The sequence below is a fragment of the Aythya ferina genome (assembly GCF_964211825.1).
Source record: "Aythya ferina genome assembly, chromosome: 9".
Lineage (NCBI taxonomy): Eukaryota > Metazoa > Chordata > Aves > Anseriformes > Anatidae > Aythya > Aythya ferina.
The window spans coordinates 17,230,350-17,253,138 of record NC_140305.1 but is presented as its reverse complement, the minus strand read 5'-3'; the positions used below and the strand labels follow the sequence as shown (position 1 = coordinate 17,253,138).

The 22,789-nt window shown below is 46.2% G+C and overlaps 1 protein-coding gene across 2 annotated transcripts in view; it reads left to right on the top strand.

The window, feature by feature from the left end:
* The first annotated feature begins 374 nt into the window (after positions 1-374).
* Positions 375-22,789, top strand: part of TP63 (tumor protein p63) — a 154,824-nt gene continuing 132,409 nt past the window's right edge. Inside the window, exons 1-2 of one of the 2 annotated variants that reach the window (XM_084528994.1) lie at positions 375-436; positions 4,890-5,053. Coding sequence is in view for 1 of the 2 variants with exons in the window: in XM_084528992.1 (XP_084385118.1) it covers positions 417-436 (20 nt within the window). In the remaining variant the exon portion in view is untranslated. The remainder of the gene's footprint in view (positions 437-4,889; positions 5,054-22,789) is intronic. The other variant, XM_084528992.1, reaches the window with a different exon arrangement.

The following is a 22,789-nucleotide window of genomic DNA, read 5'->3' as shown; positions in this document are numbered from 1 at the left end:
GAGCTACCTGCTCTGCCTCAACTCCTTCTCTGAAAAACAACCAGGTAAAATTCAGCAAACGGCTCTTTGGGAGACACGTGCACCCTCCTGCCTGGTGTGGTGTTACGGGAGGAGGTGTCCTCTCTGCCCTGGGGCTGTGAAAAGCATCCTGAGAAGGCACGTGCTGATCCGTAGCTGTGAACTGGACAACAGCTTAAACAAAAATAACCGTAGGAAATGATTCAGCAAGTTAAGGCATGGCCCCAAGAAGCCCATCTCTTGGATGGGCTTGGTGCTTGGGATGCTGGCAGAGCAGAAGCCTGCTCAGAAGCAGGTGAATGCTATCATGTAGGGTCACTGATAGCTTATCCTTAGCACCTGGGAGAGCCAGTCCCCAAAAGTGAGATTTCATCCTTGCCACAGCTTCACTCAGCTCAATGGGAATCTCTGAGATCAGGTAAGGACTTTCCTTTTTAATAAATACAGGAGCGTAGGGTCGCTCCCACACATAGTATAAAATAATAAAACGCTTTTATGTGGGAATCTTGCTGTCCTCTGGAGAGCTGTAAAGATCAAAGACTTAAAGCAGTGGCTAATTGCAGGTGAGGTTACTACTGTGAAACAATTGCCCTGTGCGTGCGTGTGTGAAAATAGAGAGGGCACGTTGCTAGCGAACTGAAATGTCTGCTATAAAACTGCTCTCCATTTTAAGGGTTGTTAACTATTCTCTTGCTGAGTTATGAATCTTATAAATGACTGGTGTGAGGCCTGGTGGCTCTTATCCCCTTCCTAGGCTTGTGGCCAAAATGTGTGCCCAATGATCAAGTGTAGTACTTAAATGATGGGGAGAAAATCCTGGGAAAAGCTAGCATGATATTCTGGAGAGGAAACTTTGCTCTTTGGTCCATGAGATGTTTTCATGTTGCAAAGAGGAAAAAGGAGAGTTGAAAAGTACAACCCGGGTGTCCTGAAGCCTCTGTCTCAAAACTTTACAGGGCTGTTCAATAATTTGAAGGATAACAGTAAACTATTGCCATGATTTGAAACTGTCTAGGCTACAAAATCAGGATGAGAACAGTTTTCCATGAAGCTGAAGGCCCCTAAGGATGTCTCTGAGCTGAGCTCTCAACCCTATGTTTACTAGTTGTTTACTAGTGCTGTGGAAACTGTGATGAACCAGAGAAAAAAAAATGGTATTAAGAGTAGTGAAGAGGGGTTTCAAAGGGAAGGAACAGAGCTGGTAATTGAACAACAAAACGGCCTTGGGAATTCATGTCTGAGAAATGTTCCTCCGGAAAGGATGAGCAGAGCTGAACAGGCACAGCCCTGGGTTCCTGGGTACCCAATGTTCAGGAGACAAGGCCTGGGGCTGCTCTGTGGTAAGCTCTGTGTGGCCAGAAGAACAGACAAAACAAAAGCAGAAAGGGTTAGAAATCAAGACCTGATTTTTTACAAGGGTAAGGCCCTGCTCTGGGGTCTTGTGTTTTCTCCTTGGGCAGATGAGAAGCTGAAAAAGCAGGGAGAAGGGACGGGGGCTTGGTGGACACGGAGTACTTCTGTGTCAAGGCAGAGTGAAAGATTCCTTCCTTATGAGATGGTAAAGGGGATGAAGAACTGGCAAAATGACAAATACCAAGTATGCCTATTCTCCCTTTGCTTTTCTGTCATGTGAAAGATGTTCAGAGAAAGAGGTAAGCAAAAAGCAGATTTTCAACAAGCTTTAAAGTAACCAAAGAAAAGTTTTCATTCGCTTTTTTTTTTTTTTTTTTTTTTTTTTTTTTTTTTTTTTCCCCTCCTCTTCCCTTGCTAATGTCTGAATGCTCTCCAGACTGATAAGCTGTGCCAGGACTACTGAAATATAGCAAAGCCTGGGGGCTATGTAGATGTGTAAGAGTGGCACTAGGCACATTGTGCATTCGTTCGAGTTCCCTGTTCAAGAAATGAAGCAAAAGGTTGTATCCTCATCCCCTCCTGGGCTTTTCTATCTCTGTTTTGCATCCTTATAACATCTGAGGCAAGACACCTGTCCTCTGAGCTCAGAAATATGGCTGTGGCTGCTACTTAACCCCTCTTTTCACAGCAGCTATCTCCTCTCCTCCCTGCACCAATGGCCTAATTGCATGTGTGCGTGTTGACACAGGGTGGAAAGAAGAAAGTCTTTAGTTAAGCAATTAGTTGCTGCCATTGCAGGCCCTGCCACAAGATAATTGAGCACCATTAAGTAATGTTTGGTTCTGAAATGTAGCAATTATCTCAGTAATTGCAAGGACGTTCCTTGAATTCTAACCCATTTTTATTGACGTGTGGAGTGCTTCTGCTCCACATCTAAGCTGCTGGAGCGCCTGGTGTGAGGGAGCAGGGGAAGGAGGCAGGCAGGGAGGAGGAAGGAAGCATGTCCTCTGGGAGATCCTGCCAAGAGCCCAAATTTGGTGGTGGTGTTTGCATTGCAAGCACCTGATACTGAGCTGGCTTCACCCCGCTCCTGCCCAGACCTCTCAAGATGAGCGGGGGGATCTTCCCCATCCCCAGGCCAGAGCGGAGGCGGGCTGGAGGCATGCTCTCTGCCCAGGCTAGCACTTGACCTCTCCAGGTCTCTTTCTCCTTTTAAATGTGCAAGTCATCCTTGCACAGCACCCGGCTGGTTTCTGGGCTTGGAGGTTTGCAGTCCAACCTCTCCTCTGCCAGGAGCAACGATCCGAGGGAGCTTCAAGGGGATGGGATCGGCCACTAGAGGGTAGCACAATTAAAAACATAAGGAAGTCGCATTCCTTGCAGCCGGGCTGGCCGCACCAGTGGATGTGCAGCGGGGTGCCGAGACCATGCAGACCCCATGGCCACGGATGGGGCAGCGCAGGGAGCTCAAGGCAAGGGGAGGGATTCCCATGGCCAAGCTTGAGCATGTAGCAGCAGAGGCTGAGCCGGGCTCTCACTGCTGGTCCTGTTCTTGCTGGCCATCCTCCTCGCCACGGTGCAGGATCCCACAAGAGCTTTTTGGCTTGGCTGTACTGGTGGCTGTAGCTGTGAGTCCAAGCTCTGAGCTAGAAAACCAGCAGGCCAGATGGAGAATACCAAGGTCTTTCTCTGTTTTCCAAGTTAATAAATGTATAAAAGATTTCTTGGGTTAAAAATACTAGAGTATGTACTGCTCTTCTGTTTGCCTCTGCAGGCACGTAGGCCGTTCACAGCACTGTGTACATTAGCAGGCGAGAATGCGCCCGGTTCTTAAAATCACGCTACTGTATGAATGGAGATAAACGAGTGCTGGGTCACTCAAGAAGCAAGGTTTTAATTTTAAAGCGTGCCTCTGGAGCCAAAGGTCAGAGTGGAGCCACCCTCCCTTGAATAAATTCCCCACCGCAGCACCGTATTAACATGATACCTTAAAATGCAGCTGTGCTCTCGGGTTAAAGTCCTGGCTCTGCACAGAGCACACTCTGGCAGGATCAGTTTCGAGGATGGAGAAATACGGTGTCTGACGCACGCTAAAATGTCTGTCTCATGATCCGCTCTGCAGTAATGCATCAAGCATGTCTTGAAACATGGGCTTTGCCAGGTGCCAGCACGCGCCGGGGACAGGAGGTTAGCTGTGATGTTGATATAGTTAATTGCAGATACGGAAAAGTCTGGGGAGGAGAAAGCAAATGCTTTTCTTACAGTTGTGTGGCTCGTTAGAGAAGAGGCATAGCACTGGCAGGGTGAAGAACTTTTCTCTTCAAGGGTATTTGTAGCATGCTAAGAAGCCTCATTGCTTCTTGGAGGTCATAGTGATATTCTCTTGCTGTGTCTTGGGCAGCATCTGGATATGAGCAGGTGTCCTGCAATAGCACGGTTATGACGCTGTTGTGAAAGAAGCAGTGACTCAAGGTAGAAATTTCTCATCGTGTAGAAAAGGGCCAACTTGAAACTGATCCTCACGTATTGCAGGATATCACCACTGTGATATCTAGCATGCAAGAGCACGGAGTGCTTATTTAACAGTGAGTACGTCCTTGTAACCCATGGGACATACTGTGGCTCTTGCCCTTTTTCTGCACACTTTAAACAAAAAGATTTATTCAACACATCACAAACAGTCAACTTAATGTATCTTGAGAGCTTGTTGTTCATCACTGGACAACAGCTATGCCCTAAGATGACTCTGCCCATTCTCATGTGCCAGCTGACCTCCAGAAATCCTTGGAATATCTCAACTTTTAGGTAGCTTTTAGAGCACTGCTCCCTCCCTCAGTTTTTAGTTAATAAATCACAGTCAGTGCCACTGTACTGTACCTACCAGCATGACTTATGGCTGGTACAGATACAGGTATCTATGTAGCATCCCTCGGCAGTGGGGTTGCTTGTCAACCAGAAGAAGTAAGTGCTGGGCTTTCTGGCATGAAGGGTAAAAAGGAGGAAAAAATGCTGACCCTTGATGCTTCCAACTCTTTGGGAAGTGAGAAGCACACCCCTGGCAGCCTCCGGTTTCCATGTGCATTGCTCTGGGCTGGTGTTTTGTGAGCAGTGGCAGGAAACAAAGACCAGGAGGCTCTGTAGTGTCTTGCTGGAAGAAATGACCATTCTCCAGCTGGCAGCATGGGTGTGAACTGCTCCCCTGGGGCATTCGAAACATGAGCGTGTACAGTAGTGGGTTGAGTTGTGTGTGGTGGCGTTTTCCTTGTTGCCTTAGGGAACAAATAAGTCCCTCATTAGCCCTTGGGTGGCCTAGTGTAGAGCTGTGTGTGCTGGGTGGCACGCTGCTTCCCTGGCCTGACCCTGACCCTGGAGCACAGCGGGAGGAAGATGATGGGTGGGGGGATGCGGGAGCTATTTTTGCTCCTGTATCGCTATCTAGTTAGACTCCAAGGTGCTGTCCTTCACTGCTGTCTGCTGCCTTGCTCGCTCTGTGACTCTCAAGTGTTTACCATTGACAGGCTGCGAGCAGATGGACTGGCAAGAAGAGATAAATTTGACCCAAGAAGATGTCATTTGAGGAACAGCTGAGGCTAGTATTTCACCAGATGTCCCAGCTTTAACCCATTAGCGACTTCAAGGAACTCGGTGTTGTCAGTGGCCTAAACACACTGTTACCACACAGGTAGGGCACGAAGGCTATTGTTAAAATCTGCTCAATAAGCAGATATTCTCTTTTATTTTTTTATTTAATTTATTTATTTATTTATTTTATTTTCCTCCCTCAGGTGAGCTGCCATAAGCTCAGGCCCAAAAGGACAGTGGGGTAGTAATACCTATGGTGGTTCCATTGGTATCCCGCAAGCTTGGCTCAAGCAACTGGAGTTAGCCAAAAAGTCAATTTAGCTCTAAATGAATCTGCTGGTGAACAGGTACCATTTATGACAGTACTAATACATGCTCTCGTAGTCATCCATGTGATGATAGAAGGTGGTTTTCCCCTTAGTGACTCCAGCTGTATTGAGTGTCCCAAGAGATGCTGCTGCTTCTGCTGGCAGGTTAAGGGCATACATACATGCCAGGTGGCTGTATCCCTCAGGCTGTGACAGTCTGGGCTGCTCACCAGATTGTGCCTAGAAAATACAGCTGAGTGGTGAATGAGCAGTGAGTGGGTGGATACGCATGCACAGTCAGAGTGAGAAAGTTGACGTGTAGCTGCACAGAATGCTTTCCAGCATCCTCAGCTGGGTGCAGGCACTGCACTGCAGCAGCAAGTGATCTGCATCTGTGCTGAGAGTTTCTCTAAGTCTGTCTGCATGGCCCTCCAGGAAGGAGTGTCATCTGGCATTTGTATAGGCTTAACAAAGCAATAGCCACGTTCAAACTGGTAAAATGAGGTTGTTGAGGCTGTATGGTCATCCCTCGGTGTGGAGATGTGGGATCTACGGGTATTTTACCCATTGAGACAAGTCATCTGCAGCGTAATCGTGGGATTATCTCCCACAATTGCAATATCTCCCACCGTTCACCAATGCTGCTGGTTTTGGGAGGTGACTTGTCCACTGGTTTTACTGCTGGGACTGTTCCTGCCCTGCACTAGTGTCCGAGGGTGGGTACAGACAGGTTATCTGTGCATTATTTGCCTGTGTGCCCTCCCTGCTGTCTCCATTGTGAAGAGCTGGGTGGGCATCTTGGGTTTGCTTCCTATCTGAATATGAAAAAGCTGAGCTTTCAGTGTCTTGTGTTAAACCCCACCTTGTCACCTTTAGCTCTGACAAATTCACTGGAGCACAAGCTTATAGTCAGAAAGCCTGGGGGGAATCACCTTCTCATTAGCTCGTGTTCATTAATGGATGTTTCTTACCCCAGGCAATTTTGAGTCTAATCAAATTGCCCTCTTCAAATTAACTGTCTTGTTCAAGGCTTGATCTGGGAGGTAAAAGAACAACTCCTCTCTTTATCAGGGAGAATGTGGGGGAGTATTTGGCACAGCATGAGCCCATGTTAACTCAAGGCTTCTCTCGCTGGACCTCTACTGGGTGATCTGTGGGAAGTCACAAGGTAAATTTTGCCTGTCTTTTCTATAAAGCCCTGGGACAGAACATCCCTCTTGGCAGTGGTCAGCACAGGTTTTTGCCTCATTTTGTGAGATATTTAGGTCTAGATTTCCAGCTAGTGTAAACCAATGTCCCCAACTCCTATACATTGACTTCTTTTTCTCCCACTGAGGGGCTGCTGTATATTTGACTGATGCCTGTCCAGCTGGGAGTAGGGTAAAGCTGAAGTCAAAAGCTAAAGGGTACCAGCACAGTCTTTTCCCCTGCAGACGTTTTAATCTCTGCTGGTCTCTGGACTCTCAGGGAAACCATTCCTGAGCTCACTGAAGAAACTAAGAGAACCCTACTGCAAGGGCTGTACTGAAGACTATTTTTTCTGTTTGAGCTGGGCTCCAAGTGCTCGACTGCAGATGCCAGCATTTACACAAGCTGCCCAGCTGCTTTCGGACGTGTGTGCTCTTTATGTACAGGCGCCAGCTAGTTGCTACAGTAGGATTTAGCCAGGCAGGGTCTGTTGGGGAAGAGCTTCCCTCTTCTATAGAGATGAGGCAACATCTGTTTTGGTACTAGGAAAAGCTTTGTAACCCTGAGACCTGCTTTTGGACAAGAAAAAAATACAATCTCCCCTGGAAAAGAGAAGAAATTGGTGGTTATTAACATGATAGATGCCTGCAGTCCCAGGGCTAGGGTGTTCATTGTCTCTGCCCTCACTGAAGTAGCAGCTCTGCTACAAAACTGAAGTACAGAAAACAAGGAATCCCTCCTCCTGCACTAGCAAATTCGATTTTTGTCTACAAAATGGCCTCTCTTCTTCCTCACTCTCCCAGTCTCCTAGTGGCAGGATGAGAAGATCCAATAATGAGGGTAGGCTTTATTGGAAATAAGGCTTGGCTGGGCAAAACCAGAGGCAGTTTTATGCACTGGGCCGGGGAATCCAGCACTACTGCGGTCTGACCGCAGCGACATTCCCAGGCTGTCCAAACGCAAGTGGGTGTTTTAATCAACATTTAATGGCATTTACTTCAGTGTTTTGTTCAAGAAAGGTTTTCTATTCCTCCTGTTCTGCTCCCCCTTCTTCAGGCTGCTGGGAAGTTCACCCCAGAAAAAAAGCGAGAATGTGTGTCTCTTGGGGGTTTTTTGATAACTGATAAGAATTGTGGAAAGTCCCATAGGTGAGAGTTTTTCTTCATTACTCAACAAGGCTTGGCGCTAATATTTCTTAGGAACCTGCTGCTGTCTGTGTCTCTTTTCACGCAGTTTTATTGTTATGACATGTACACTAGCTGAAATTTAAAATTCATTGAACTGGGGCCAACATCTTCTAAATGGCCACTGACTGGGAATTTGGTGATTTTGGAATTACGTGATGTCAATGGTTCACCCCGGCCTTTCTGGAAGAGCTGAGCATTTGCAAGTGCTCTAAAATGGAGTAACCCATGCTCCTAGGTTAGGAGTTTTAATGAGGTCTGTGGAAGAGCTCAGCTCTGCAGTCTAATTTATTGTATTCCCTAGTAATTGTTAGTGGGAATTTTCTTTGAAAACAGTGGATATTTAGTCATACTGAAAATTGCTGGGCCTATCAACTTCTTCCTGATTAGCTTCATCAGTCAATGTCCTCTGATTAGGGACAGAAAAATATATTGCAAATGCTAAATTTAGGAAGACTCCTCATGGCAAGTGAAATTTTGGGAGTTTGGCATCTTTGCTTGAAAGAGTTTTGATCTGAGATAGATTTTTTAAAAATTAGAAATGTGGTTTTTGTTTGTTTTGATTTAATTTTATGTTTTTCCATGAAGTGCAAAGCAAGAGAGTAAGATGCCTTCAAACGCTACTGAACAGAAGTTTTACCCTTTCAGTATTTTAAAGGGATAGCCCGTGCTAAGCAGTAGAGCAATGTTTCCTTCTTGCTGGGTAGTGGAAATGAGGAGTCTGGTTCTACAGTTGCAAGGCCAAACCCTGCAAGGGCACAACAATATCAGTTCCCTTGTGACCAGTGACTTCATGTGTGCTGTATTTTGGGCACGGCGCTTCGCTTGCCCTGCAGTCCTCACTCTCCAACACGCACTGCATGGATAGAAACCCACAGAGGGGCTGTGGCTTTGGGCAACCTTCAGGGAGCAGCGAGGAGAGAAGGCCTTGATCTATGTGCTCCCTTAGCAAGCATCGTGCTAAAGCACCGATAGCACAGGCTTGTTTTGCCCGGCCTGGCTCCTCGCTGCACCTCCTCCCTCCTTGCAGTGATATTGGGTGATGAGAGAACTGTTTGCAGCCTCAGAGCTGCAGAGTTCAGGCTGTCCCGGAGCTGTGTGGACATTTCCCCATAAGCTGGAGGAGTCTGTGCAGGCCCTCTCCTTGCTGGGGTGCTTGGCCTGGCCTCAAGGGAAGCCGGCACAGAGAGGGGCAGGTGATTTCCAGAGCAGCCCTTAGAGGAGGCTCGGCCCAGGGCATCGCTCGGGTTCACCTCTGGGACGGCTCTCGGGGTTCACTGCGGGCCAGGCGGGGAGGAAGTTGCTGCTGCTGCCTCGCTTAGATCTTCCAAAAGTGCTGAAGGCAGAAAGGCGAACAAGCAGCAGACAGCAAAGGGAAGATTAATTGGCCGGCTGCCTGAAGGGCTGGTTGGGGTTGTATTTCTTGTTCTTACCTTTGCAAATTTCTACAGGATTGTAAATCTTGAGCTGCTTCCCAAATGGGGAGACTTCAGGTGTGTTTTTTTTTTTTAATAAGCAAACTCGAGCATACTTCAGTTCTTTGACTCAACACCCAGGAATTCCCATTGGCTTTATTACACGCTGACAAGCGTGCTGGGGAAAGCAGAGCAGATCAATGGCTGTGTTTGAAGCGGGCCATAAATCACCGGTGACACCAGGCAGCAGATTGACTGACTAGCCATGTTCCTCCCCCCTTCCCAGCACACCAGCGCTGACCCCAGCTTGCCACGGAGATGTCAGGAGGGCTGCCTGTGATTAATGCTGCAAGCGAAACCCTGGCCCAGCCGGCAGCAGGCAAGCTTGAGCCAAAGGTCCCCAAAGGGAAAGGTCAGAGGACAGAGGTCTGAGTCAGACCCGATGTTTGGGAGCAGATGTAAGTTGGTTAAAGTCTCCCCAGCTCCCAGGACTGTCATCCCATGCTGTATCTGCTCCTTTCTCATTGTCCAGATGAAATCCTTGCTTTGTGTGAATGTACATCCCTGTCCCAGCATAGCACTGCTGAGCAGCTGTGGCATTAAAGCTGCAAACGGGACAGGAGGGTTTCTGAAGTCAGACGTGGGAATTAGGCTTTTGACAGACTTTGACTTCTTGGAAGGAGCCAAGATGGGCAGAATGTTTTGAATTTAGTATTTTTCTTCTCTGGAAATTGTAGCCTTGGGGTGATAGAAAATCAGACGTAGCCCTGGTCTAGACAGGAGAGGGGTGTGAGAACCTCCAGGCTGCCAAGCGCTCCCCTCCCGGCCCCCGCGCACCAGGGCTGGCGTGGGAAGGCAGGGACAATAAGGAAAATGTGCTGGAAAGTCACACCGCTCTTGTTTGAAGCTTTCAGACTGCTGTCTTGTTTTCACTGATAGGTTGAGATCGCAATTAGGGAAATAATTAAAAAATAAAATAAAATGAATGCAATAGAAAACACAACCACTCATCCAGTTCAGTTGAAATGCTTTGTTTTAGTGGGAAGAGAAAATGAGAAAGATCTAGATTTATTTTTTATCCAAATTTAAAAATTAACTTGGGTTCCAACAGTATCAAGTCACCTTGCTTTGGGGAGCTGTCTCTCTGGAGGAAACAGTTAAGCAAATAAAGAAACCCATCCCTGCATGCACAGAGCTTGTTCCTTCCAAGGCACCACAGGATACTGGGAGTGCCTCGTGCTGGTAGATAAGAGCTGAGATGCCAGGGCTGTGGATATGCCCAAAGGCAAGATCTTAATTAAAGTTTATCTATATTATATCAAAGATTTTTTTCTGAAAATTTTCAAACTTGTTTCCATGCCTTGTGTTTAAAAAGAAACCAAGAGAATATTTTGCAGGATCTTAACATTCATACTTTTTTCATTTAAATGATATTTTTTTCATCTGAAAAAGTCCAAGCTCCATGCTGATGCAGTGTTTGGGAAATAAGAAATCTTGGTAATGTTGAAAGAAAATTCGTTTTTTATTGTTTTAAAAAGTCAGTAAGAATTGCACAGGAAGCAGGAAATGTCTTTAATGACAGCATCTTCAAGGTTTTCCTCTTGAAAAAGCAGACGTGTAATGGATACCTAAGTGCCCTGCCCTTTCTGTGCAAATACTCTCAAAACCCAGCAAACTGCAGTGGAAATCAGCCAGTGTCAGGACAGGGCCCTTCCAACATCACAGGCAGTGCAATAGTGCTCTGCTAATGTAGGCCAGGGGACTTCTGCTGAATAGAGAGGAGGGAGTTCAATGTTTGTAGGCACTTGGGTTCCTGTGCTCAGGAAGCTGGCAGGCCTGCCCAGCTTGCTTTCTTTTGTGCTTTTTCAAGGTGAAGTATTCAGGAAAGGAAACTCTTGGTGAGGAGATAGAGGGAACAAAGCTTTTCGTCCTCTGCCATCGTGCTCCTCTCGAGCGCTCTCAGGTTTGCTTTACAGGGTTTCCCTTTCATCTGAAACCTTCCAATTTCAGGCAGGTTAACTTGCCAAGGTGCACCTTCCCTTTCATAAATATTGCAGTAGCTACAGGCTATGGAGAGTTAGCCAAGCAAGTTCTCTTCATCTATCATAATCTCACCCCCTCCCTTAACCCCCTCCTCTCCCGCCCTCTCATTAAAGAAGAACAAAAGGTAAACCGTAACCCTCTCACATGCCGCATTAATATATGGTATAATTTTCCAGTTCTGCCCAGTTCTGGCATGGCAGCTGTGTGGTTGCGTAGAAAATGGGGCATCCCTCATGTTGGGAACACTTGCAATCTCCTGTCCAAACTTGCTGCGAGCTGGAATGTCCAGGGCTGCCCAAGCGCTGCTGAAATAGCAATAACCCATTGGGCACTTCTTATGCCCCTGGGCATCAGAAGTTGAAGGACCTGTCCACACTCTCTGGTACCTAAGGAGCAGCTTCCTAGGATCCAGTGTCCCTGACTATCAACTCATTGTGGTTTTGCGGAGCTGCTGTCTGATGCGAGCAGCCCTCCGTGCGCACAGGGGCTTGGGGAGCTCTGCAGCTGGGTCCCTGCAGGGAGCAAGGGCTGCTCTGCCTCCCACCTGGGTTGCAGGGGAGTTCAGCTCAGTTCTGCAAACAGAAGCGACTTGAAATACAGGTTTCCAGTGCTCAGCTAAGTGGAGACTGCTTTTCTTCCCCTGTGGCCCTCTGGCACTGCTAACACACAGGAGAACGGGTTTTGTGTGCAATTCTGTATGAGGCTCTATACACATGCATGCGCGTATGTATACAAATGCATAAAGGTACCCTGTAAATCAAATTTCTTTCACTATACTTCAAGGATGCAACTGTTTCTGATTAAAGAAGCAGAAGCCAAATATAAATAACTAATGTATTAGTTTATGGAGCCACTTGTTTGCGCTGCCATCCTGAACAGCAGATACACCAGATGCTAAACTGCACGTAGTGCTATTAGTGGCTGCATTACAGCAGTGCCCAGAATCCAAGATTGACCATGCTCTCTGCTCTGTAGGATGTTTTCACACACATGCAAGCCTGAGAACATAAGATGATGAAAGAGGATTAAATGGGTGAAGGAAGAGAGCAACATCTGTAAAATGATATGAAAATGTTGTTCTCGTTAATTTCAAGCACATGAGAAAACATAACAAGGAAACAACTTCACATTTCTGTTTCAAATTTTCAGGGAAAATCCCTAAATCCAAACAGTTGGGTTTTGTGTTTTTGTTTTTTTTCTTCTTGGAAAGCCCAATTAGAAACACAAATCAAAACTGCTGTAAAAATCTTAAAACATCACCAGCAAGTTGCTTGTGTCTTGCAGCTTATATGAGAAAAAACATTATGTGGAGGAGAGGGATGATTGTGTGACAGCTTTGCCATGAATGTGGTCCAAAAATCATATTTTCCTTACATTTTCTTTGAAACTTTCTGATCACCCCAGACGAGCAGGTTACATGGAGGACAGTTTTGTGTGCTAATAAATACTTTTGCCATTACTAGCAGTCTCTGTCTCTCATAGAACAGGGACCGCTGCCCTGAATTTTCTCCAACCCCAAATTCCATTTTGTTCCAAATAACTTTTCATTTCTATTCAGTGTTGAACCTTTCATCAGGGGCCTCTTCTGGACCCTTCATTGCTGCCGAGAGCGGTGTTGCCTCCTTCCATTTCTGAAATACCTCCCCTCGCGTGCCCACACTTACATCTGTCAAGGACACCAACAGGTGACACCTTCCTCCTCCCCATCACGTCAAGGCTAGAAAAGGCTGTGGCAAGTGGAACGCTTACAAATAAGGCTGGATTTGGTGACCGAGGGCCATGATGCATTTTTTTATTTATACCCGTACACGCACACTTGTGTGTATGTTACAATGACTTCAGGGGACTGGAGGGGACTTTCCACAAGGATTAACTGAGTGTGCCCTCAACAAGGTAATACAACAATCTTGCCCCGGCTGCTGTGTTCTTAATTAGGGCCTTTCGTCATATATAAGCTGTTTTTTAAAAGAGCCTAGTGTGGTTAGCGAAAAACACGCTGTAATTGAACTGGCTTGTGGAGTCCTAATGCAGATAAAAACATCACTGCAAAACCAAAGGGGGTTGTAATGGGTCTCTGTTTAAGATCGGCACTGTATTGATACTGATGGGGCAGTATTATGGGGTTGGTGTTTTCTAGTTGCCATATGTATGTGAGAGATGAGTCCCTGCTCCAAAAAGTGTACAGATCCAGATGTTGGGTGCAAGCTGATGGAGGGTGGAGAAGATCCAGGGATGGAAAAATATGCAAAATTTGTGCCAAGTACATTGCTTTCAATAAGGGCGATGTAACAAGTGTTATGGCCAAACTGGGTCCTGAAAAGAAATAAAGAGAGAAGACTCTGAGCTTCATTTTTGCACTATCCTTCCCTTTCCTTGCCTCTTATCCAGTTGGCCCAGGAGATCTGTGTAAGAAGGTGATTGACTAGTGGCCACAGATAACAGTGCTGGTTGGACAGGGAGGTGAAAGACCCAGTGGTATGTGTCTTTCTCAGACACTGAAAAGAGCTATTTTTATTTATTATTTTTATTTTTGCATGTCCGTGGTGCTCTTTTCCTGTACCTAAACTTCAGTATACCATATTCTGCCCTATCTGAAAAGGCATTTCTAGCCTCTAGTAACCCCAGGGCATCTAGGCTCTAAGTACTTGCGTCAGCTATGAACTACAGAGGGCTTGCAGGCATCACTGATATAAAGGCTACTTCTCTTCTGAGGTAGAGACTGAAAAGAAAAAGATGAGCTAGAAAGCTGTGAATAACCACTAAATGTGCTGCAGGGCACACGCTCTCCCACGTAACTAGCACTGACTGATGGAAGATGCAGTAAGTGTACCTCAGACATCTGCCGTGTACCAGGGCGATGGAGCCTCTGAGGCAGAGGATTTGTGCAGTGGGAGGTGTGCTTGCAATTGAAGGCTCAGGGCTCAGGGAACCTTTATGAAGCGTAAGAATACTGCCACTGACATAATGGAGCCAATCTTTGCTTTGATCCTGTATGCAGGCCTTTGAGTCTGGGCCGCATGCTATGAAAAATGCCAGTTTCAAAACCAGAGGTTTGGGGCTGACCTATCCCCGAAACTGTCAGAGATGTTGGGTAGAAATCTTTCTGGTTAATAGTTTTGGGTACAAGAAGAGGAGCTGGTTGTGTTGGTGGCCCAAACTGAGTTGAAAATTCTTTGAGAGCAGACTTCCTGAAGGAAAAAAAAAAAACACCACCATCACCTTAGTTCTCTGGCTGTTAAGCTGCAGTGCTGAAGAAGGACAGGGCTGGTGTATGTGGAAATCAAGAGAATTGAAGTAAATTTCAAATTCTCTGAAGCACAGAGTTTCAGGTGCTTCAGGAGGTGGGGGAAAGCAGCAAAAGCATGCTTGTGTTCCATCCCAGTCCACTCACCAATCCTTGTCCTCTCTTTTGAGATGCTGCAAGGTAGGGAACCTCCCAGCAGAAGTGGGATTCCTGACATGAGTTTTCTCCTGTGCTCTGAGCACCAGTACAGGAGATGATCCCAAAGGACTTGCTGCCATGCCTACTAGGCTAGCCACGCTGCATTCATGGGGAGCATGAACCTCATCCTCTCTTTCAGCTGCTCTCATGGCAGCTCCTTTCATGAACTATGTGCAAACTAAATTCATGAGCACAGGTAGCCAGTAAAAAAAAATAATTTAATAGAGTTTCTTTACACATCCTGATTCCAACATGTTTCTGCTCATCCCGAGAGCCAGCTGGTATTGGTAAATTATGGCTTGGACTAGCCACATGCAGTTAGTGTCTGCAGAAACACTCGAGGCTCTTCAACACTCATCCTTGCAAGACAGAGCTGTGTAGGGTGGCCAGGAAAGGTAAATGGAGAGAGCCTTATGCTACCCTAAAAACCCAGTGTGCCAGACAGGAGTGACTCAACAGGTTGGCTGCTGGCTGCACCTACTGTGCAATGCTGTTTGCTTCCCTTCCCCCTTGTTCTCCTGCCCCTGTCTAAATAGTGGAAGGGTAACATTTTCAAAGGCAAACGGTCCCAATAGGGGCATCATTTTATTTCGTTTTGTCCAAAGGACATTGTTCATGGAGCAGAGGAGAGTTTTAGGAAGGCTAAACCAGCTGCCATACCACTGGGCCCTGGTTCTAGTGCAGGCATAGCCTGACCAGGCTGTTCCAGGTGGTTACTTCAAGAGCACTGAGATCTCTGCGAGCTTTTATTAAGGAGCTTTAAAGTTCTTTGCATCCCACTAGAAGACCACTGGAAGTTGGAGTCCTAAGGCCCTGAGGGTGCAGGGTCCAGGTCACTTCTGGTTCTCCTGTCAAACACCAGGCTTATTGCCAAGGGTCAGAAGGGCTGAGGGTGGTGGTTCCTGGTGTCTGGGAAGTCAGGGGTATGCCTGACCAAGTGCTGATGGGTGAAAGTGAAAAGGCCTGGCTATCTTGCACTGAGAAAATATCCATCACTTGTGAAGTTAGCCAGCTTGGCAGTTCGGTCTTTTGCTGTCACTGTGAACTGAATTTAAAGGTTTTTTTCTCTCGGTTTTTCTTCTCTTCCGCTATCACCTAAGGATGCAAAGAGGTAGAAATGAAATCTAGCCATGTGCTTTAAAAGGTTCGGTGCAGCATTGGTAGGGCTGAGTCACATGCCTGTTCTAACTGATGCCATCAAACCTGTCAGATACACAACATGTTATTGCTTAGTGGCTTAGCAACATGTGCTATAGCCTAAGAGCTTCTCACCTTTGCCTTCCCTTTCAGGGCCAGTATTTAGCAAACAGAATTTGCAGTGCCATGGTTACCAGCCAGCAGAGCTTGGGACCTTTGAGCAGTTTGCCAGCATCTTAGGAGATACCATCAGCTTATATTGTAGCACTTTTTAGAAATTCAGGTTTTCATAGAATTGGTGCTGCTGGGGGAGAAACAATTTTTGGGGGAGTTCTTAAGACTATGCTCTGTGGTCTTACACTGCAATGATAACGGGAGCTTTCATATGATGAAGCCCACAAGAGAATCAAGGAACTTGTGTTTCAGTTTTCTGTTCCAGATGCCAGCCATGACCAGTGAACTGTGACATCCAGTGTACACATGTTAATCTGATGAACATTTAGGCATTTACAGGGAGGTGAAGTAGTTCCAACAGAACCCCAGAAGCAGTCCACAGAGTCCAGTACATGTCACTAGTGAGTGTCCATACTGACTGAGGCTATGGATTTGTGTAGCCCACATCCTGCCTCTGGCTGTACCCCAGTCATTTATGGCTTAGGATAAGTCTGAAAATAGCAAAGTGGTGGTGTTTGCTCCAGGTCCTTTCCCATACTATCATACTTTCTTGACACGTGATAGGTGCAAATTCCCTGAGTGTGTTTGGTCACCTTTTCCATCTGTGTAAGCTTCTAGCAACCGAACTGGTCTTTACTTGAGCTGACCCTGGCCCTGGGTTTCTGGCTTTGCATATGAACATGATGCCGTTGTGCAGCAGGAGCTGCCTTGCTTTTTCTTAATCTCTTCCCTCCATCAGTCATTACTGGAGCCCATGTGGATGTTAAAAACATGCCCAGTCCAAGAAAGTATTATAAAAGTTGAATTTTAATTGTTTGTTAAATGAGTTGAAAAATGCTGATAACCTGAAAAATTGAAAATCTCACAGAAAAATCCTGTCCTGTTCTGGCCCCAGCAATGTGCCCCAGCGCCCTGCTGAGTTTCTGGCTGCTGTTCCATGGCAGAAGCTGGAGGATCACCCATGCTGTGATCTGCTGCCCGCTGCCACTTACAGCATGTGAAGGGGAACCCAGTGCTTTCATGTGAATGAGATGGGGAAAATCCTGGTCCGTGTCTACGTGTAGGATTTACACATGTGCCTTTGTGGAAGAGGAGGCCCTCACAGAAGATGTGAGACTGTAAAGCGCATCTAAGAGGCTTGCGGACAAGTGGGTAAATGCTTGGTGAGCTCTAAACCTGCCCAGGCTGGCTGGGAGCCTTCCAAGGCAGCTTGGGGTGTGAAGGATAGATAGGTGCCATTTTCTGTGCTGACCTTACCTACACACCAGGGGTGTCAGACCCTCATTTTGAGGGTGGACTGGGAGCATTTGTGCCTGTGGGAGCTGGCCAGCTCTTCACACAGGTCAGGGCCTCTGCAGGGTGACAGGATTCTTTCCTGCTGGGCTTGCCAGCTCCTGCCTCCTCAGGCCCTGCCACTCAGACCCAGAGGCTCCCTTTTGTGTCTGCCTTGCCACGGTGAGGGCCTTAAATCAGCCACCCTCATGGAGCATGGGCGGGGAAGGCCACGTTTTGCAGGAACGGGCTGCTGGGCAGGCTCAGCACGGACCAGGGGACATGGCAATGCAGGCCCGTGACAGCCTGCATAGGGAATGTGGTGAAAGCAAAACACACGGGATACACACATCCCTTTCCCTTCACGCTCAGGGGTCCTGCAGCTGCTTGCTTTGATGGATGGATGGCCGTGCTGCCTGGGCACCTCCGCGTACCCCGCTGCTTCCCTCTCATCTTTCAGGCCATGCTGTCATTCCCTGTGCTCCCTGGATGACCCTTTGCAGAAGCAGCCTTGGCCAAAAAGCCAATGCAGGCACTTGCAGTCCCTCAGGGTGTTGACAGGCCTCCTGGCCCTCAGAGGCCTGCTGCCTTCACAATTTACACGTGTTTGCTCTGCTTTTTTTCCTTGTGTGTTCTTTGTTTGCTTGCTTTTTGTTGTTGTTGTTTTTCTTTCTTTTACAAGCTCATTAAAGGGTCTGGGAGACTGATCAGCAGGGAGGTACACTGCTGCACTTGTCATGGCATTCATCTGCCCCTTGGTGGCCATATGCTTTTGTGCTGTTGGGCGCTAGGGACAATTAGCAAGTTTTCCCTGCGTGTGGATGTGCTTGCATGAAGTCAACTTCTGCATTGGCATGGAGATGCAAGGAGAGGTCACCTGGTGAAAAGTACAGTGGCTAGTAATGTTGGCAGACTCCACCACATCAGAGGGCCAGCCCTGGTGTCCTAAAGCGTGCTGCTATCCTTGCTTTCCTCATTTAGCTGTGTTTGCATGGTGTCCATAGATCTCCTTTCCCCTCCTGTAGCAACCAGTTATTGTGGAAGGCAAACTGCTGCTGTGGCTGACAAATGGAAGTGTGTTTGCACATTTGTACAAGATACATGGTGTACGTTCCCTCCTTGTTGCTTGTACTTTTGAGCAAGTGATAACTCTCCCATTTGTATCTCCTCTGACAAGTATTGGAGGAGGACTTTTCTCATAAGATTTCTTTTGTTTCTGGGCTTTTTTTTTTCATTTTGTTTTGTTTTTGGAAAAGAAGGTGAATTTTCATTCTGGTGAGACCTAATAACTGCTTGACAGGCAGCTTTAAAGAAATTTGTAGCTTGTATCCAATCATTGGAAAGGAATAACATCTGCCTCTTAGGAGTTCACAAAGCATATGACAAGGAGTGAAAAATGGTGTGGTTTTCTATACTATATCATCATATAGTCCCACAGTCAGACAGATGGAAAATAAGTCATCGTTGGAGACCAGAACAGCAGTTGCCCCTGGGCACAGAATTCAAAGCTGCCACTGCCTGCCTACCTGCTCTTCCAGAGGGGAGATTTGCTCTCACACATGCAAGTATTCTTTTTTAATTTGATGGAGGGACAAAAAAAGGGAGGGGGGTGTAATCCCTCCTGATTACACATTTTACTTTAAAAGCACTCTATCTGGCATGAAGAATTTCACTTCTATGTGCAAAGGTCTGTGCTGTTGGTCTCTTCTCCCTGCTGGCCACCTGCTTCTTCTCTTGTGCCTTGGTAGAATTCATGAGCAGTTGTCCTTTTTCCTCTAGTTACTTACCTCTTTATGTAGTCCAAGTTTCTAGAACACCTAATCATCTAAATCTAGTGATGAAGTTTGCATTGTGTATGTTTTCTGATATGATCCTTTTTCAGTTGCAAATGAGCTGTGATCTGATCCAAAATTCCCAAATTTCCTTGAAGCTCACAGCTAACTGGGTCTAGTTAGGAGAAATTCTCTATATGTTGCTTAGGCTGCGCAGAGTGTGCGTTGTCCTACTGTGACACTTGGTACCCTGCAGCATTCGATGTGCTCAGAATCCGCTGCAGGCAGTGTATTCCTGAAAATGCTCAAAATACAGCTCTTACCTGGCAGGCCATAGCCTTTTCACTCCAAACAGCACTCAGGACTGTGCTGTGTTCAAGGTATGTCAGGTCAAGACTTAGCAGTAGAATAGAAAAGTGACTCTCATAAAACGTGTTTTGCCTCTGAAATCCAATACACTCATCTCCTCTCACCTCGACAGACAAAATTCATCACCAAATTTTCTCTCTAAATATGAGGTCATGTTTTGCAAACAGTTTTACAAATTTATTTTGTGTGAAATTATTCACCTAGACTTCATTGGCCATATATCCACCCTGCTGGTTATTCAGATGCTCTTCACCGCAACTATTGTTCTGACTCTTTGCTAGTAATCAGCTGCCAGGAGTGTCTCATCAGTCACCTGCTTGAGAAGCACAGCTTCCGCTCCTCAGCTAGCTGAAGCCCACAACATTTTCATGATACCCACACAAATGCTTTCAGGATGACTGTGCCTCTCTTTGTGACATTCCTTGTCTTTCTCCAGGGACTTCCATAAATGAAAAGAAAAAAAAAAAATTAAAAAAATCCCCTCCTCCCTTTTTGGGGAGGTATGAGGGGAAAGAAAAATGTTCTTCATTATACATATAGTCAATGCCCTTTAAGCAAAGTCATTCCATGAAACTTAGTGTTTATCCAATACTACAGATGCAGGTATTTAAGTACCTTAGGCTTCAGAGGAGCACCCAGAGGCACCAAGCTTCAAACATTTGTTATTCTGCAATACCAGGAGTTTGTCAGTCAGGCTCTCAGGAGAGGTGAGATGGAGCTTGGAAGACAGCCCAGCTCTGAGGTACTATTTAGTTCATATTGTTCTCTGTAGATAGAGTATTTTACAAACTAAAAGCTAAGAGTTTCTGAGTTTACATCCACTTGGGAATTACAGCTCGATCTAGTGACTGGCTTCATGTGTGAGATTTTCTGGGTAGTCTTGCCTGGGCTTTTAGCAATTGCATTACTGTCAAAATCATGGAAGGTTGGCTCAGCTGAGATTGGTAATGACCCACAAGCCTGGCTCCTAGCATTGAGTGTCAAACATCAGGCACACAACCCCACAACTGAGCTGCAGAGAGATGCAGAGGTGTCTGACTTAAAAGATTCTCAAGATGCAAACACTTCTCAAGATTTTTCTAGATGATTGCTTTTTGGATTTTCAGTATCCTTTCTCCCCCAGGTTGTAAAAGTGATCTTTGCTCCTTTTGAGCTTTATTTTTCCCATAGCAGCAACCCTTTTCTTGCCCAAATCCCTCCTGTTTCACAAGCCATGCAATTTTCAAAAGTTTTCATTGAGGAGATTTTCTTGCTTACCACATCAGATGCAACTCCCTAGGAAAACGAACAATTTTTCAGTCAGTTCACATCTCTACCTGATATAAATATAGAGAAGAGAAACATAAGAATAAGCTATCCTGCCTCCAGATGCAGAAGCTATTTACAAACTACACGGTCAGGCTTGTGCTTCACAGTGAGCTGATTGTGGGTTAGTATTTCTCGGAAAGCTTACCTGACCCACTGAAATGTGTGTGCAAGCACTTTTCGTGTTCGTGCCCTTGACACATGGACGCTGTTGCAGTGTAGCACATGGCCATGAAAGCAGTTATACTGACGTCAGTTGGCCAGCTTGCATGGTAGCCAGCATGTGCTTACGTGCTTGGTGAGGTCAAGCCTGCCTTTCTTTGTGCCAGGGAGGCAACAGGCACTGTTCACGTTACAGACATTTAATAATATCCATTGCTGTAGGATAACAGTATGCACATGGAAACCTACCTTGTAGCAAATTACCCTTAGCGTGTGGAGAAAGAGCCAAGCTACATTGGAGTAGGACCAGGACATAATCACTCGCTCTGTGTTGGGTGACGTGAATAGCTCATTATGCAATAGCAACTTTATCACACACCTGAGCATCGTGTCCTTACCAGTGCCACAGGAGGATGGGAAGTAGACCATCTGATTTTTCTGGCATGCTTGTGTGGTTGTGTCATCGCAATAGCTGAAAAATCCATCTTGAAGGTATTTCTCTTCAGAACTTCACTCTAAAACAAAACAGAAACCAACAAACAAATGAAAGTCCAGTCTTGTATGCCTCTGGTTTGAAAAGAAGTGTCTCAAAGCAGGGAGATGTGTTCAGGTCTCCCAGAGTGATTATAAATGTTCTCCAAACACCAGGCCACCTCTCCAGAAAGCCAAATGCTGACACATTGCCCTTGCTGCCACTAACCTCCACGTTGGTTTTCACTTAGCATCCTCTCGAGGTGAAGCAGAGCTCCACCTGCGCTGTCATGTGCCCTTTGTGCTGGGATCACAGCCTGGGATATTTTTGTAAATTACGTAATGACCAAACTGAAAATACAGTCTTTCTAGGGTTACCACTGACAGCGGGACGTGACTCCAAGGCAAAGTATCCAAGCATCTTTGCTTACTGTGGGAGGGTGATTGGGTGCAGCGTTTGTCCTCTGCACCCAATGAGATGGGCTGCAGGGCTCGAGTTAGCAGTACCTTGGTGATATGAGCCTCCGTGGGGTTTATGTCATCCCTATATTTCAGATGTTACAGAATGTGAAAGGCATTATTGCCTTAGAAGCATGTTGCAAAGCCAGCTCCTCCAGCCTACCAAAACCCTCTTTTTAAAGGTTTTAAAGGCAATGCAAATTTAAACTAAGGGTTGTGGAGTGGTTCTTTGTGAGAAGTAAAATGAATTCCCCATGCCCTATTACATGGAGAACAGGATGGCTGTGCAGCAGTGAACTGACCCCAGGAGGAGTCCAATGAACAGCTCTAATATCAAAGCTGAGATATGCTTTGGGGAAGCACAGTTAAGGTTCTTAAAATTGACTGGTCTTGTGTTAACAATTACACTCACGATTTCCCTTCTGTAACTGAAATGAAACAGGAATTATTCCAGGGCATGAATACTGTCTTATTGATCCTGCTGATGCATATGTTAGCTAAACACCTTGTTCAGATATGCTAGTGTTGGAAGTCAGTTCAACGAAAGTAGTCTGCATCTTTCTGCATCCCAGCACAGCAGAAATCTCTAATTTTAGCTGTCAAAACTGCCGGTGACCAGAAAGCAGTGGTTTCATCAGCTCTGAGTCATGAGTGAAGGCTGCTGCCCTCTCCTGGAAGGAATGTCAGGTTTCTGGCCAGGTCTAGGAGCATCAGTTCCTGATTCTTGGACCAAACCCTTGAAAGTGGCCCGAGCGCTTAGGACTAGGGCACACAGCATGACAAAGCTCATCACAGCAGTGGATTTGTACGCAGCAAATTGTAACCAAATACGGGTCTGTGCACCAGCAAATAGGATAATGAAATTCTATGAACAGCTGTAATGGCAGAGCAACTCTAATCCTACTTTATCAATTACTTAATGTACCCAAGTGGCAGTATCTTCTATTTTGAGGAGTGGAGAAATCTGGAGGTGTATCTCATCTCCCAAGTGCAATGCCAAGAAATTGTTGCAGAATGATTCAGAAAACCTATTATTGCCTGTGCATGGGCTAGTCCTTATTGTTCCCCCAGCCTTGGGCAGCCAGCAAAATGAATCACCATATCACCTCTCCATAAAAATTGGGTTGCTGCAAAG